Raw genomic sequence first — 18087 nt, forward strand, 5'->3', positions numbered from 1 at the left:
GTGCTCGCAGACCACAGTAAAGTATCCTCAGCACATAAAATATCCTCTGTGGTAAAATATCCTCACGGATCATGGATTAGAGTGCTCTTGCTGCCAGACTAACCACAGTAGGTTTTCGTTGTTTTCCTCTTCATGTAACGAGAATGTGGTTTTGCTCCATCAAAAAGTCTTCCAAGAAGGCAAATTTGTCCCTATACTTGATCCAGGAGTTCCCCTTCTGGATTGGGTTCAAAATTACAAGGCTACCCAGTTGAACATTGGTAGTCGTAAACTCAAAATTGAGTCGGCTGTTCAACGATGGTTATAAAATATAAAGTTAAAAAAAAATTTTATACTTAATTTCAACATAATTTCGTTAGCATAAATATTTAGATGCTAAATGAAAAAAATAGGATATTAAATTTTTAACTGTAGTTAAAATAATATATGGAATTATAGACCAAAGACATGTTTTAAGGGGAAATGATTCCTTAATATTCAATGCTACAATGTGACAAAAATTTTATCAGAACACTGAGCATGTAAACATTTATTTAGAAACAGAAGTGAAATATAAATACATACCTTTATCTTTCTTTACACTATCGGCAGAAAATGAAGGGAGTCCTACATCCACTGGAGAATTGACTAGAGTTAAAATGGCTACGATTCCCAAACAGATTGAAACACATCCTGGAAATAAAACGGTGCCATCATTCAATGTTTTCTAAAGACTTCATTTTATTTTTATAAGGGAAATATATTCACATAAGAATCTAAGTAATGTAGGTCCAAAACTTAACCCAAAAGAGACTGATCACGCGAGTTCCCGCCAAATTTGGCATCGTTCAATCTAAACAAAAAGTTTAATTAGGACGAATAAAATAATCTCAGAATAATTTTGGGTTAGTGTAAAACACGTTTAAAAACTACCAACTTGCTTGTTATAGAATCGACTTTTAATCAAAAAATAGGATTCTATAAAACCAAGTAAAATATTGCCTTTCTCATTAGTGCTAATTGTAATTTTAATTATAATTTTTTATAACTTATTTTTTTACGGTATTAAACATTTTAGTCAATATTGCCTTTCTCATAAGTGGTCATTGCAATTTTAATTATAGTTTTTTGTAACTTATATTTTTACGGTATTAAACATTTTAGTTAATATTGCCTTTCTCATTAGTGCTAATTGTAATTTTAATTATAGTTTTTTTATAACTTATTTTTTTACGGTATTAAACATTTTAGTTAATATTGCCTTTCTCGTTAGTGTTAACTGTAATTTTAATTATAGTTTTTTATAACTTATTTTTTTAAGGTATTAAACATTTTAGTTAATATTGCTTTTCTCATTAGTGCTAATTGTAATTTTAATTATAGTTCTTTATAGCTTATTTTTTTACGGTATTAAACATTTTAGTTAATATTGCCTTTCTCATTAGTGCTAATTGTAATTTTAATTATAGTTTTTTTTATAACTTATTTTTTTACGGTATTAAGCATTTTAGTTAATATTGCCTTTCTCATTAGTGCTAATTGCAATTTTAATTATAGTATTTTATAACTTATTTTTTCACGGCATTAAACATTTTGTACGTACATATCAAGATTTTTATTGACACCTAAATTCAATAATCGGATAAAAGTGGATAATAAAAGTGATATTTAGTTTTTGTCTGATATTTGCACGAACTGATTTATCATTTGCTCATTTTCAAAAACTAAAAAAAAAAAGAGAATTAAATTTTTTCTAACATTTATTTCAAATAAAGATATTTCCTATACTTTATTTTATTACACATTATATTAAAAACATCATAAAAACTTTTAAATCTCTTTTATTATTTAATAATTAACTTATAGAAAAGAGAATTTAAAGATTGTATCTATTTTCGTGTTTCATATTTATGAAATTATCTTTAACGATGTCCAGGACTGAAAAATCTTGAAAATTGTAAGATTTGTTTTATTGATTAAAAATTAGCGATATTAAACGAAGATAATAAAAATATATGGTTTTATTATTATTAGAAAATGAGATAAAACTTTCTTCTCACTTTCTGTTTCTTCCCCCATAGTTATTGAATAACATAACAAGCTTAATTTTCTTTTAGCTACGTTATCATTTTTTGTCTCTAAATATCTCAAAAAATAAAAGATAAAAACTCGATAAAGTTTTGACTAGGGATATTTTATTAGGTTTTTAATTTATTCAAATATTTTACAGTATTTTTAAATGCTTATAACAAATAGGATTGCTTCTGTGGCAGAGGTACAGTTAGAAATTATAGTTATATTTTTCTTAATAGCATACTTTCTTAATAGCATAGTTATTTTTCTTGATAGCATACTAACGAACGACGGCTTCGCCTCCTATACCACAGATCCCGGATTCTATCCTCGGACCAGGCTAGAATGACTCATCATTTCATCCCTTCAGTGGGTCCATAAAATGTGCTCGGAGGCTAAGTACTGGGGGTCCGAGATCGGCACCACCCAATTAGAACATCTGCTCTTGCTCCCGAGAACCAAAAGTCAAGAAACTAGGATGGATGCAGTAGGCCCGGGCCCTCCATGGGCTGTCAAGCCACTGAGTTCAGTTTAGCATTAATGTATTTCACACGTATCGTGCGAGAGAAAACCGTGAAATCACCGAAAATATAGATTAAAAGAAACAAAACTATGGATATTTAATTGACAATAATTAAAAAAATATCATTATAAATTAAATTTCCATTCAAATAAAAGATTGAATTTCATCTTTCCTTTTAAAACTAATTTGTAACAAAATTATTAAGACTTACTAAACATAACATAAGGACAAACAAAAAAAAATACATTCTCTTAAAAATGAGTTCCTAACATAAGTGAATACGATTGTACACGTTCTTTTTTCTTTTTTTCTTTTTTTTTTTAGAGATTGATTACAACTTGCTTATGAAGTCAGTGAAAAGAAAAATCAAAGTGATTATTTTTGGTACATGTGTAAAGAGAAATTACCTGCCAGAAACAGACTGAATCTCCATCCATAATTCAGGATAAGAAATGCGGTAAAAAAAGGCGAAAGACCACCAGAAATGTTAGCGCTGGCAGACAGCACGCTCCACCATGTTCCGAATTCTGTCGGTGAAAACCACTGAAAATCAACAAACCGAAACTTTTTAATAATTTAAAATGGATAGGCAAAGGATGATTTTTAAATAGCACGTTTTGTAGCTCAAGCAGAGCTTTTTCTAGCACAATTATCTATAGCTCCGATGTAATATCATTACTAACGTCAAAGACTAAATTCAAGCAATAAGTAATAGGGTCAATTATTCATTCAGGTGGTAATCTGCGTAAAAAGTAAGTAAATGTTACATATATGAACATATATGAAATGTTACATTTATGAACGTCGATATTTCGATTAAACCTCCAAAAACTCGAATTTATTCTTTAGCTTTATTACCCAAACAAGTTTATACATCAAGGGTTGTAAATTTATATTTAAGTTACGAAAAAATACAAAAACGATATCAAAATTTTTCGAACCACGTCTGAGGGTGTAAAAACACTGAAACCAGTTTGATTGTCTAATACAGTGTTTCCCAAACTTATGACTTTTGTGTACCCTTTCTAAATTTTTCGAAACGCTGAGTACCACTAATAAAAAAATTAATGTATTTTTACTGTTGAAAAATTGCACAACAGTTAAAAATCACAACTGGTTGTTGACACCATTAGTTAACTCTGCAAAAAATAGCCAATAGAAAATAGTCAATAGAATTTTCATGGATAGCATTGTGCTTAAATAAAAAATTTTGAAATTTTCGTTTGTTCCAAGATATTTCATATAAGAACAAGGATTCACAAAATACATATTTAGGGAAGTTATTATGGATCATTCTGTATTAACATACATAGATTTAAAATAAACTAATTTATTATTTGAAAAAAAAAAATTGGATACGATTTTCAAAGAGCATGTTTGATTTTTAATCTATACCTATTAGTAACCAATTTCGACCATATGTACATGATGAAAATTAAAAGAAAGAAAAGCATACTTAAAAATTTATCATAAATGATAAAGTATTACGCTTGCTTTATATCAAAGTATTTATAAAGGCCTTCTATACTTCTTGAAAATTGAGTTTTCAATATCTGTAGGAGCGCATATCTTTTTTCCGCGCAATTTAATTCGACAAGATAAGAAACTCCGTCCATCTGGAAAATTGAATGCATAATCCATTTTTCTTTCTGCGCAACTCACAGTAAATGCATCAAAGTTATTTTACTTACAGCGGCATTTTTTTATACTTTCTAATAATAGAGTTACTCGTTCTCTTAACTTTAAAATTTTTTAATTTATTTATTCATTTTGTAGAAAAATACCTAAATTACAGCATATGACAAGAGAAACTGATATAACTTACTAAATTTCAAAGAAAAAAAATATGCATAACCCATTTTTCTTTCTGCGCAACTCAAAGTAAATGCATCAAAATGTATAAATTATTTTACTTACAGCTGTATTTTTTTTATCCTTTCTAATAACATTGTTACTCGATCTCTTAACTTTTAAAATTTGTTAATTTATTTATTAATTTTAAAGAAAAATATTTAAATTGCAGCATAAGACAAGAGAAGTTGATAAAACTTAATAAATTTACAAAAAAAAAACTTAAAAAGACAATAATCTAAAATACTTTTTTTTCACACATGTATTTTATCGCAAATAATTCAGATTTTTCCAAAAATACGAAAAACATTTATCTAAAAATTGTAAGCCTTTTTAAAATTATTCTAAAAATGAGCTAACTAGTCTTGAAATCTAATGCCTCATAAGTATAGATATTCCTTTAGCAAACTTTAAAAGCTGAACGCAGCTTTCTAAAAATGTGTTTTAGATCTGATATTTTAGCTTTTAACAAAGAACCCTTTTTTATCATATCTTTATGATAAAAATTTAGAAGGGAAAAGCGTACTTAAAAGAAATATCTTAAATGATAGTGTATCAAGCTTGCTTTGTATTAGAGTGTTTATAAAAGCCTCCTATTTTATTTTTTTTATGAAAATGGAATTTTCCATATGTATAGAAGCACATATCTTCTTTCAGCTCAATTTAATTTGACAAGATAAGAAACACCGTCCATCTGGAAAATTGAATACATAACCCATTTTTCTTTCTGCGCAGCTCAGATTAAATGTTTCGAAGTTTATAAATTTCTCTGCCTGAAAATGTACTTTTTTTCTCTCAATTCTTGTTTACAATATTGAGACTTGCACTACTTTTATTTTTTTAAGGTACTTACCGCACCTAAGGCAATCATTAAAAAGGTTTTCCATTCTCTGAAATCAATTGGCTCAAAGTCAGAGACTTGCTTTCTTTCTTTGGCTTTTTTTTTTACTGGGCCCCGAAGGGTTTCTTTTATCAACTTATGAAACTATATATTTTTTAAAAAAATATCCTTCTTTTGAAGAAAACCATACACTACTGATACAACATTAATCAATAAGATGAAAAATTGCTAACGAAAATTTATTATAAACCTCTTTACAAGCGAAATCATAAATCAATTACTTTCGATACTGGGTGAAATCAAACCAAAGGAGTTGTTAATATTTTTTTCTAAAAATCAAGCATTAGAGTATTGTTTAAAACATCGTACACACAAAAATACACATGAAAAACGTTAAATAATAAATATTATTGGGGATATGCATCAAAATTCAACGCTTTGGTGTTTTTGAATTATTAATAAATTTAACGTATATAGAATAAATGGATACCTGCTACTCGCAAAGAAGTGAAGTGATTATGCCTAACCACGTGACTTGAATCAGATTTAATTGGATACCTGTAAGCGACTTCACGCGTTTGCGTCATACCCGGATCGGCTTCTGAATCGTAAATACCGAATTCGTCATATAATAACGTCACTAATAAATATTCATTTAAATGTTTTTGTTTGTTTTTTACTGATAGTGTCCTAAAAACGATTTAAAATTTCAACTATAGAAGAACAGAATGAGGTAGAAAGTTTCTGTTTGTGAAACTAAATAATTCATTCTCCCCCAATGACAAAACTAGTTCCAAAGATTTTAAGTATCGTCTTAAACATTTTTTTTTTCAATTATACGATAATATAAACATTTGAAAACATTTTTTCTGAAAGTAAAACATGAGACTTGGTGACGGTAAGTAAGATTCGCGTTTTTGATCTAAACGCGTGTATGAGCTTTACGACATTTTATATTTGTAAGCGCGATAACTGATTGAACCGCTTGATTCAGAATTAGTCAGTATGCTACTGCACATACATGTCAGGATGCAGCATGTATATTTACATACTGTACATACATGCACTAATGTACTTGCTGTTGAAGCAGAATTTTTTTTTTATTTCGCGTGCTGTTTTTAATCAAAAATAATTGTCTGTCTCGGACTTTTGAAAAGTTTGCCTTAACCCTTTAATTTCTAGCCACTAATATTACGATGATGTAAAATGTGCGTTTATGGACAGAATCAAATCAAAGTGACTCAGAATCAATCACATCAATTAAACATTCTCTCCTTCCAATGTCATTAGCTTTAAAAACTCACTTTTTTTAACTTTAGATTTTTTTAACTTTAACTAAAATATGATTTCAGATGCTATGGCTTAAATATGACTTCAAACACTTTGGCTTTGCTTTGCTATATGACTAAAAAATTTCGAATTATTTTTTAGATATGTCATAGTAGAGAAAACCATCGTGTTTCTTGAAAAGAAATACTAGTAATGAAACACTTCGCTTTCTATGGCTAAAAATTTATATATGTTATGGTAGATAAAACCCTCATTTTTCTTGAAATCAAATACTAATAAAGAGAGACTTGTATTTTTTGTTTGCTTTGCTGTAACTAAAATTTTACATACGCCATGAAAAAGAATACCAGCTTGTTTTTTTTTAAAAGAAATACTACTAATAATGAAACACTGATGCTTCCACTTTGTTTTGCTATGACTAAAACTTTATGTACATCATAGTAGAGATAACCATCTTGTTTTTTGAAAAGAAATGCTAATAATGAAACACTGATGCTTCCACTTTGCTTTGCTATGACTAAAACTTTATGTATGTCATAGTAGAGATAATCATCTTGTTTTTTGAAAAGAAATGCTAATAATGAAACACTGATGCTTCCACTTTGCTTTGCTATTACTAAAACTTTATGTACCTCATAGTAGAGATAACCATCTTCTTTTTTTGAAAAGAAATGCTAATAATGAAACACTGATGCTTCCACTTTGCTTTACTATGACTGAAACTTTATGTACGTCATAGTAGAGATAACCATATTGTTTTTTGAAAAGAAATGCTAATAATGAAACACTGATGCTTCCACTTTGCTTTGCTATGACTAAAACTTTATGTACGCCATAGTTTGTTTTTTGAAAAGAAATGCTAATAATGAAACACTGATGCTCCCACTTTGCTTTGCTATGACTAAAACTTTATGTACGTCATAGTAGAGATAACCATTTTGTTTTTTGAAAAGAAATACTAATAATGAAACACTGATGCTTCCACTTTCCTTTGCTATGACTAAAACTTTATGTACGTCAGTAGTTATGTACTAAAACTTTATGTACGTCAGTAGTAGAGATAACCATCTTGTTTTTTTAAACCAAATCCTAATAATAAAACAATGATGATTCCACTTTTACTTCCAAAAAGAAAAGAAAAGAAAGAAAGAAACGTCGTCTTTAACGGACGCTAAGCACAAATGAGTTTAAAGTCTGAGTTGATTATTTTTGAAACTGAAATTAAAAACGCACTAATGAAAATCTTAAAGGCTATGGTCTAATAAGGTTCCATTAGTAAAATACATACTCTTAAAGATACAAACCTGAGTAAGATAAATCTACTAAAAAACTAACAAAAGATACAAACCTTAGAAAAATACATATCACACCTGATTAAATTTAGAGACGTTATCGTGCCGGGGAGGAGTATGATAAAGTATCAGTGCTTTGAAAAAATGTCATTTAAAATTCAAGAAAATATTGTTACACGTGTAAACGAAATGTGCCGTGCGAGGTGTTCGCTAAAGCTAAGTAAATCAAAAGAATTTCTTGAGAAACCTAGATTAGTTTTAGTTTTGAATTTCCTCCTTATATAACTAAAATGGAATCAGAATTATCATTGAATTCTCAAAGTTTTCATTCATGTAATATAAATAGATAACAATAGTAATTACAACAATACATTATTAACATTTTTAAAACAGAAATCAGGGACGATTTTTTTAACTTTTTTCATTATTCAAATAAAGATGGCGCTTCAAACCTTTCTCGTAGATCGTACTGCGTTTTTTGAAAAATATATTATTGAGTGGTAGACATATAAAAATTAAAGCTTACAGAATTTTTGCTAATTTTGCCAGTATTTTTAAAGCTTTACTACGAGTGAGATTGGATAACTAAGTTGTTTTTTATATAAGCTTTCGAATCATTTATACATAGTAGTGTGAAAAATAACTTTAAGTCAAATTTTTAGACGAAAGAACAATATATTAATGCATAAACGTAGCTACCACTGGAAGAAATTTTTCCAAAAAGCGTAGAAAGTTTGCAGGCCTGTTTATAATCAACAAAAAAATTTGTATGAGTATTTTCTGCAAATATAACAACTAATATGTTTTAATTCATGCAACGAATTTTGACTCATGCTTTTCTATTTTGTGAGTGAAAAAGTTAGAACTTTGCTTGCATGATTTGACTCGAAGTTTTTTTTTTTTTTTTTTTTTTTTTTTTTTTTTTTTTTTTTTTTTTTTNTTTTTTTTTTTTTTTTGCATGATCATTTTCTAAATCTGGAGCAAACAAACCAGAAATATTTCAAGTTCTTCAAAAGTGTGGTGCTGCCCTCTACAATCAAAATCTCAAAGCATATTAAAAGTACTTAAACTATAATAAAATTATAAGTTTCCCACATAAAGTTCTTCAGTTAAAAATGTTTTTATAGTTAAAAATGAATTGTTGTTTCTTTATCCTTTCACTGTTTATTCGAAAATTTCTTTAATAAAACCAATAGTTGAAATCGTTAATTAAGCTAACTTTTATTAAGTGTAAAATAATCACTGATAACGTTAGAGGGGACAACGGTGTTCCCTTTAATAAAAGGAAATTTTCGCGATTTAACGTTACTTTAAATTATTTAAAGTTAAAAAAAAGAAAGGGATGAAAAAATAATTCATCTTTTTGCTGGTCTTTGGTACATTAAAGATTTTTTTTTTTTTTATACGTGAGAAATTTAGAAACTGTTGAGACTGTGTAATTTTATTTCGTCCTCCTCAAAAATTGGTCTCTTGTGACTACCATGAAAATAATCAAATTAAAAATTTATAATAAATGAAATAATCAATAAAAAAGTAATAAAAGAAAATGAAACAATTTTTTTTTCTCTCCTTTCAATGATAAGGCATTCTAAATGCAAATTTTTCATCTGAAACAAATAAAACACCCTCCAACTCTACATTACAGATTTTATGAGTTTGTGAACCAAGAAAAAATAATTTAAAAATAAAAATTTACTTTAAGGAACTTGTTTCTTAAACAAATACTTATATTCCTTGAAAAATGTGTGATTTGATAAAATTAAATGAACAATCGCATTTTTAAATCAAAGGTTCTGGTATTTAAAATTAATAAAACAAAAATTTATTCTTTAAAGGGCTTTGAATATATCCAGAATAACGTTAAAAAGTTTAAATTAAAAAAATTAAAATAACTGTACAATCAGACAGAAATTTGTTTTTGCAACAGTACTTAATAAAACTATAAAATTAAATAAAAATAATTATTCCTCTAATAAAATTAAAATTATTGATTCAATCATTGTCAAATTCAAAATTTTCATACTACCTGATGCTTCACAATATAGAAATTATAAAATTTAAAAAATTAATACAACTTCTTTAAAATTCTATTCTTGATGCTACTTGCAGTATCATTAACTTACAAATATATTAATTTTACAAACTTTGTAAAATTAATAAATAACAAAAATTAATCCATTATGCTGAAAGAATTTTACTGAAAATAATTAAACGTGTTAAAATCCAAATTAATTATATAATAAATTTGTATTAAAGGTAATATACACATTAATCTATTGAAGTTCAAAAATAAAAAATGATTAAATTAAATAATTTATTTGATTTTTCTAAAAACTATACTAGTACTGTCCATAAGCATAAAATCCTTATTTATGATATAATAAATCTATATTAGGACTTATAACTCGTATTGAAGTTCTAAAATGAAAAAAAAAATAATAAATTAAGTAATTAATATGATCGTGCTATAACCTTGCTAATATTGTCCTTAATCTATTAGCTATGTAATTATGTTTAAAAAATTTAGTGAAAAACATCCACCTTTAATGATAAAAACAATTTTAATGTACAAAATGCTAGAAAACTCCTGAAATCAAATTACCATCAGAAAATACATTCCTGTTTCTTCTTATTTTATCCAATAAAAACAAATACTATGGAAGATATGTCCTTAAAAGATTTAATATAAGCTCAGTATTTCCATTCAAACGAAAAACATGATACGGAAATACGTGAAACAAAGATTAAACTTCTGAAATAAGAAGAAAAAAATTTTTATCTCGGGCTACCTAAAACAGTTTCTTTCGAAACAAGCAGCGCATTGGTTTTACAATAATGCACGTAGAATTGAATTCGCAAAAACGAAGCTTATAACACAAAACTAAAAGTTTTATTCGAAAGCTTCTTCAATAAATAATTACAACTTTGTGTTTTTGTTTCTACAGAACTATCGGCGTATTGTTTCGTCTATAAAAATATGTATTACTGATAGTTTCTCAAAACTGAAGAGGAGAAACTGCTGCAAAAATCGAAAAGAAATGTACCTATTGAATTTATTTCTTATATTTTTGTGAAAGTGCATGTTATTTTAAATCTTGTTAAAAATGAATTATCGAGCAAAAAAAAGTTTCTTAAAGTTGCCAAACTGAAAATATTTTTTGAAATTGTACTTAACAAAAATAACGCATCGAGGAAATTGGAAAAATACTACGGAATTTTTCATGCTGCATCAAAAATCAATAAAACGTGTCGTGTCTATTTATCAAAATTAAAAGCATTAACATAATTAAAGTAAAAATATTTATCTATAATGCTACTAGAAGATTTAGAATGGCCAGCAACAATGGCTGCAAAAACATTATTGCAAGAATGCATGCGAATTTGAATTCGCAAAAGCGAAAGTTTCATCACAAAAATTTTTCCTCGCTGCTTGGAAAAAACTAGAAGTTTTCAACTCTATGTGATTATTACCTTCTGTAATGTTTATTTTTCAAAACTAGAAGTAAAAGAAAAGTTTTTAACACAATTAGAATTTCTACCCAAGAATTCAATTTAATAGTGAAATTTTGTGAATACTTCTGTTTTTTTTACTAGTGTGAAAAAATGAAATATCGGCCAAAAGTAAACGTACTTAGTAAGTAAAGTTACTAAAAATACCTAGTTAACAATTCCTTAAGTTACCTAAAAAATACCTTAAGTTACCTAAAAATACCTTAAGTTACCTAAAAATACTTTAAGTAACCTAAAAATACCTTAAGTTACCTAAAAATACCTAGCTGAACACATTTTTCGAAAATATAGGCAGGAAAAGGAGTTATTAATGAATATTTGACAAAGAGCATAATTTATTTTATTTAAAGTCTAAATGCAATGTATCAGATGCAATGTATCAGATGAACTAAATTAAAATTAATACAGAGAAATCTACATTGAGCAACAAACTTCTAGACAACAATTGTTCTTACTGGACTAACAAACAAATTTGATGGTCCAGTATGAAAAATAGTCAATTTGTAAGGACCACCTCCATACAAACAACTAATTTTGCCAATATGATGCATGATTACAGAAGTCATCTTAGCCTGTAACATAATTAAACTAAAAACTATACTTAAAATACAACTTAAAGCTTTATAATATTAAAATTATAATAATAATTAGTGTTGAATAATTGTTGACTCATAATTTTTATTTTCTTCAACAAACGATGCAAGAATATCCTCTTGAAAGATTTAATATAAATCCTGCATAGCATTCTCATTTGTTATATATTCGAAAATACGCAGAACAAAAATTGAGTTCTTAAATAAGANATATATTCGAAAATACGCAGAACAGAAATTGAGTTCTTAAATAAGAAAATTGATTCAATAAAGATCTTATACCAACATTTGTAGGTCTTATACCAACTTATAAATATGTGAGACATCTTAGAAGTCATCTTAGCCTGTAACATTATTAAACTAAAAACTATACTTAAAATACAACTTAAAGCTTCATAATATTAAAATTATAATAATAATTAGTGTTGAATAATTGTTGACTCATAATTTTTATTTTCTTCAACAAACGATGCAAGAATATCCTCTTGAAAGATTTGATATAAATCCTGCATAGCATTCTCATTCGTTATATATTCGAAAATACGCAGAACAGAAATTGAGTTCTTAAATAAGAAAATTGATTCAATATAGATCTTATACCAACATATCTAGGTCTTATACCAACTTATAAATATGTGAGACATCTTAGAAGTCATCTTAGCCTGTAACATTATTAAACTAAAAACTATACTTAAAATACAACTTAAAGCTTCATAATATTAAAATTATTATAATAATTAGTGTTGAATAATTGCTTACTCGCAATTTTTATTTTCTCCAACAAACGATGCAAGAATATCCTCTTGAAAGATTTATTATAAATCCTGCATAACATTCTCATTCGTTACATATTCCAAAATACGCAGAACAAAAATCGAGTTCTTAAATAAGAAAATTGATTCCATATAGATCTTATACCAACAGATCTAGGTCTGATACCAACTTATAAATATGTGAGACAACATTTTTGCCAATTTGGTGTATGATTATAGACGTAAATTTTGCCTGTGACATAATTAAAATAAAAACCACACACATAATACAACTTAAAGGCCTTATAATACTAAAACAACAATGATAATAATAATTATAATACCCTAATAATTGGTGTGAAATAATCGTTTCCTTGCAATTTAAATTTTGAAATGGATTAAAAAAAATCATAGAATTTGTAAAAAAAAAAAAAGAACAGACTAATCTAAACGTATTTTTATCTTCCCCAACAAAATAAATACGATGCAGAATACGATTCCCTTGAAAGATTTAATATAAATCCTGCATGGCATTCTCATCCAGACGAACGTTACATATACGAAAATACGGATAACAAGAATCGAGTTCTTAAATAAGAAAATTTTTCAATCTAGGTCGTATAAAACAGATTTTTTTTCTTCTCCTTTCAGATGCAGCGAAACACAAAGCACGTTGGTTTTACTGAATAATGCATACAAAATTGAACCAACGAGAATGAAGTTTACATTACGAAATTGTACGTTCTGTTCGAATGTTTCTTTCAATAAATAGCTTTGTGATTATTTTGTGAAATTCCGTCAAGAGAACCGATTTATCCTACTGTAAAATTAAATACTTAAATTTTATTGGAATAAAGAAAATCTTTTACAAAAATCCCTTACGCCATCAGTCAGTCAAACGTTGCACTTTTCTAAAACCAAGGATTTTGTTTGATATCGATGCTACAAAACTAGTTTTACTTTTTTATTTATCAAGGCCATGCATTTTTTTACGCTATTTATTAAACCTTTAATGTCGAGTTGAGATCTATTCTAAACCCACAAAATAAATCCGAACAGTGAGAAAGCTATGTGTACAACTAGTACACCAGCAAAGGGTTAAATTGAAAGTTTGATTTTTATTCATTCCTATTTTGAAATTGAAGACATTTTATTTTATTTTATAACCGTCGTTGAGCAGTCGACTCATTTTGAGTTTAATATTACCAATGTTCAACTTCGTACCTTGTTATTTTGAACAAAATACAGAAGACAAGGGAACTCTTGGATCAGGTATTGGACGAAATTATCTTTCGTGAAAGACTTTGAGATGGAACTACCCCGCATTTGCATTACATGAAGAGAAAAACTACGAAAGACTTCAACTGTTTAACTAACGGCAAGGGGACTTTAATCCATGATGTGTCCACCACTGAGGATATTTTGCGTCAAAATTGCAGTCGGTGCAAGCCGGGTTCTATATTCGTATCTACCAGACATTTCCGGGATTCGAACCTATGTCGCCTCACTGGGAGGCAAGCACTCTATTCTCTGAGCCACCACTGCTCTAAATTTAAAATATTAAAATTTTTATAAAAATAAAAAAATAAAAACTCATTAAAAAACATATTAAGTAAAAACATATTATGGCTAGCTGTCAGTATAAAAACAAAAAGTCCTTTTGACAGTTATTTATTTATTCGCACTAATTATAGGCTTCATTTTTATAAACTTAAAATACGATTAACCAGTTCACTTATTTTTTATTTCACTGATACACTCGTATTTGACTAGTTCATTGATTGAATGGTTCTTTCATTTATTATTTCACAGAGTCATGTGGTCACTATTTCGCTAATTCATTGATTTGCTGATTCATTCATTCACTATTTCGCAGCTTTACAGATTCATTAAGTCACTATTTAGCAAATTCATTGATTTGCTGATTCAATATTACGACAATTCTATTCGGCGATTCCATTCCAATGTTACGACGATTCATTGATTAAAGGATTCGCTCATTCATAATTTCAACGCTTCACAAATTCATAAGGTAGTCACTATTTAGCAAATTCATTGATTTGCTGATTCGTTTATTCATTATTTCGCAGCTTCATAGATTCATGTAGTCATTATTTAGCAAATTCATTGATTTGTTGAATCCATATTACGAGGGTTCTTTAATTGGCTTATTCACTGTTTTTCTCTTTCTAATTAGCCGAATAACTTATTTTTCTTGTTCTTCTCTTCATTCCTTCATTTACTCGCTGTGTCATGTATAGTTCAAAGCAACGGTTGCCATACAGACACGCTATTCAATACAAAAAATACTATATTAAACTAAAATAATATAACTTAAGTCATATCCTCAGATTAACACGGGTTTATAAAGTTATACAAAAGAAAATCGATTTTTCTGAAATTTAGCAAAAGATAATTTGACAGATCTAAACATCTGAATACTTAAATTTATCAATTTTAAAAGGTAATTTTGTATAAATCTTAAATAGTTTATCTCCTTTTCTGTTTCAGTCAAAAAAAATTAATTAATAAATATTATGAAACTTACCTGTCGTAATATTTTTGAGCATGCAGGCCATCCACATCCTTGCCCAAATCCGTTTAAAAACCACAACAATGAGAAGACGGCGACTGATGATGATGATGCAAAAGTAAGTGTGACAATGCCGCAAAATGTGAGACCAATAGAAAACAATACTCTGGCACTAATTCTATCAGACAAAATACCACCCAGAAATTTGCTAATAGCATATGCTACGTTTTGGCAACTGATAATGAGACCTGGAATAAGAGAATTAATTACAACTTAATAGGCAGTCTTGGTAAATTGATACTTTTGATTTTGTAGATATTTTTGGGAACCTATTACATAAAAATATTGCACTCGTGTTCTTTTTTTTTTCTTTTTATTTTGTAAAAAAAAAACATCCTTACAATTTATGGTTGAAAAACGGAAGGTCATGTGGAATTTTAAGAAAAACACACATCAAGCAATATTTTTTCTCCTTAGAGTAAACCACAATTTTTTCACAATTATTTTATATTCTACAGCTCACAAGCTGTTACATAATCACACGAAAAATATTACACGAACTAAGGTTTTTGCTTCTTGTTTAAGGATTTGCTTTGTTAAAATTTACTAAAATGTTAAAATTTACCAACAGTTACTACTTTGTTAAAATTTGCCAACAGTTATTACTTTGTTAAAATTTACCAACAGTTACTACTACTTTGTTAAAATTTACCAACAGTTATTACTTTGTTACAATTTACCAACAGTTAATACTTTGTTACAATTTACCAACAGTTATTACTTTGTTAAAATTTACCAACAGTTATTACTTTGTTAAAATTTACCAACAGTTACCACTTTGTTAAAATTTACCAACAATGAATCTCAAAAATCTTGTACTTAAATGCATACATAGTGAATAATAACACATAATGAAAAATACCTATAACAGAACAAGATATGCGTGGTGCAGTTTTAGCGAATACGTTTGACATTGAATTTGCAAAAATTTTCTCCACTTGCTTAAAGGCTGTTTTTCGATCTTTAATTAAAATAATTTTATTGTAAATTTATAAACTTCATGGAAACAAATAAACTGCTTTATATACTTATATTTTGTGCTAAGCTACCAACACTTATTGTCAAAACTGTAATAACCTAACTTTACAGCGGTGGATATTTTATTTACAAATATTAAGTATGCGTGAGATAAACTGGTAATGTAACTTACCATATCGCTTTGTCTAAACACGCGTATTGAATTTCATACAGTCAGAATGAAAGCAAGCTTAAATATTTGGAAAGCTATTGTAAACATATGCTAATTGTATCATTTCATATCTCGCATTGCTTTGCATATAAATGATGCAGTTGAAACTTACATTGACATAGGAAGCCATGTATTGGCATTTCATTACATCAAACAAACAAATGTTGTCTACAATTTAGTCTAAAATTTCTAAACAAGATTAAAAGTTTTCAACTAATACAAGTATGTGATATTAAATTGAATGATATTTTCGTTGAATTTAAATAACTTATGTCATTTAAGAATGATAGAGACAACTTATACTTAATTTCTAATTTATATTGTACATGGGCAAAAAAATTCGAATATTCTTTCCAATTTTCTATTTAATAATCGGACTTGAGGTATCGAATCGATTTGTAATACAATGCAATTTTCGATACTTAGGAGAATCTTATAAGATATATTTATTAATTAGTCATTGTTAATAATTGACGATGGAATGAACATTAAAGGGTTAAAATTGTCTAAAGCTCTTCTGACTAACTATTGTGACCATATTTTCCACATTGCGGCTACCCCTCAGATTGTAAGATTGACTAATCCAAATTCATTGAAAAAATGTGTTTAATTATTAATTCAGTTATTCAAAGAAAGTACGTTTTGTGTATGATTTTGTAGCTTTAAATATCGTCTGAGCTAAATAATTAGCACATTTTAGGTTTAGTCCTCGAACCACAAAATTTGAATTCTAGAACCGAAAATCCTACCATTAGATCAAAAGTTATTGAGGTGTTCATTATTTTTATTCTGTGCCATGCACATATAATGTTTAAAAATTTTCATTTCGAAAACCAAACAACAGTATTCACTAAGATATACACTTTCTGCATAATAAGAATAATCAATTATGTACTTTACAATCACGATTAGTAATTAACATCATTTTAAACTATGAATACATTTACTCGGGCTGTATTTGAATAATATAATTGCCTTTAATTCTTGGATTATAATAACTGGTAATTACAATCAGTTGTAATCGCGTTTTTTTTTGTAATCATACAAATAATCGATTAAGATGCATTTATTATATGTTATTAGTTACAATTGCAAGCGATTACTGTCGGGCAACATTTCGAGAAATTAGTCATGATTTTAATCTAGCTAATTAATAAGAAATAAAGATTAAAAATAATGAATAATTTAGTTTTTGGTTAAAATATTTCAGAGTAATGTCTAAATTTTTAGTCATTATTCGGGACTATTTTTGCAAATTAGTCATTGGTCTTTATTCATTATTCTTAGAATCACAATTAAAGTCTCAAAAAGTAAAAAGTAAAAAAAAAATAATATTTTTATTAAAAGGAATAAATAATTTAAATTTTAAAAATTTTTAAATTATCCTTTCTAGGTACTGTATTTTTTTATATTTTCTACCAGTGTACTGGAAATTTTGGATTCTCATGCAATTTAGTGTGATATAAAATGTTTAAATCTTTCAACTTTCAAAAATTTCAGCAGTTATTTAAACTAAATTATATATAAATCATAATTTTAAATTTATACTAAACATATTTTTGCATAAAATTATCTTTGTTAGCAATAGTTTTTGTCACAGT

The 18087-nt window shown here is 27.4% G+C and overlaps 2 protein-coding genes across 2 annotated transcripts in view; one reads left to right on the forward strand and one right to left on the reverse strand.

Annotated features, from left to right (window-relative positions):
• Nucleotides 1–18087, reverse strand: part of LOC107452526 (glucose-6-phosphate exchanger SLC37A4) — a 46675-nt gene that overhangs the window by 18687 nt on the left and 9901 nt on the right. Inside the window, exons 2-4 of the mRNA XM_043043577.2 lie at nt 15253–15485; nt 2983–3118; nt 565–672 (exon numbers count right to left, since the gene is read on the reverse strand). Of these exons, the coding sequence (XP_042899511.1) occupies nt 565–672; nt 2983–3118; nt 15253–15485 (477 nt within the window). The remainder of the gene's footprint in view (nt 1–564; nt 673–2982; nt 3119–15252; nt 15486–18087) is intronic.
• LOC107452473 (meiotic recombination protein SPO11) overlaps nt 13086–18087 on the forward strand; it is a 34154-nt gene continuing 29152 nt past the window's right edge. The window contains exon 1 of the mRNA XM_071178486.1: nt 13086–13441. The gene's annotated coding sequence lies outside the window, so the exon portion shown is untranslated. The remainder of the gene's footprint in view (nt 13442–18087) is intronic.

This window comes from Parasteatoda tepidariorum, chromosome 3 (genome assembly GCF_043381705.1).
Source record: "Parasteatoda tepidariorum isolate YZ-2023 chromosome 3, CAS_Ptep_4.0, whole genome shotgun sequence".
In the NCBI taxonomy this organism is placed as follows: Eukaryota; Metazoa; Arthropoda; class Arachnida; order Araneae; family Theridiidae; genus Parasteatoda; species Parasteatoda tepidariorum.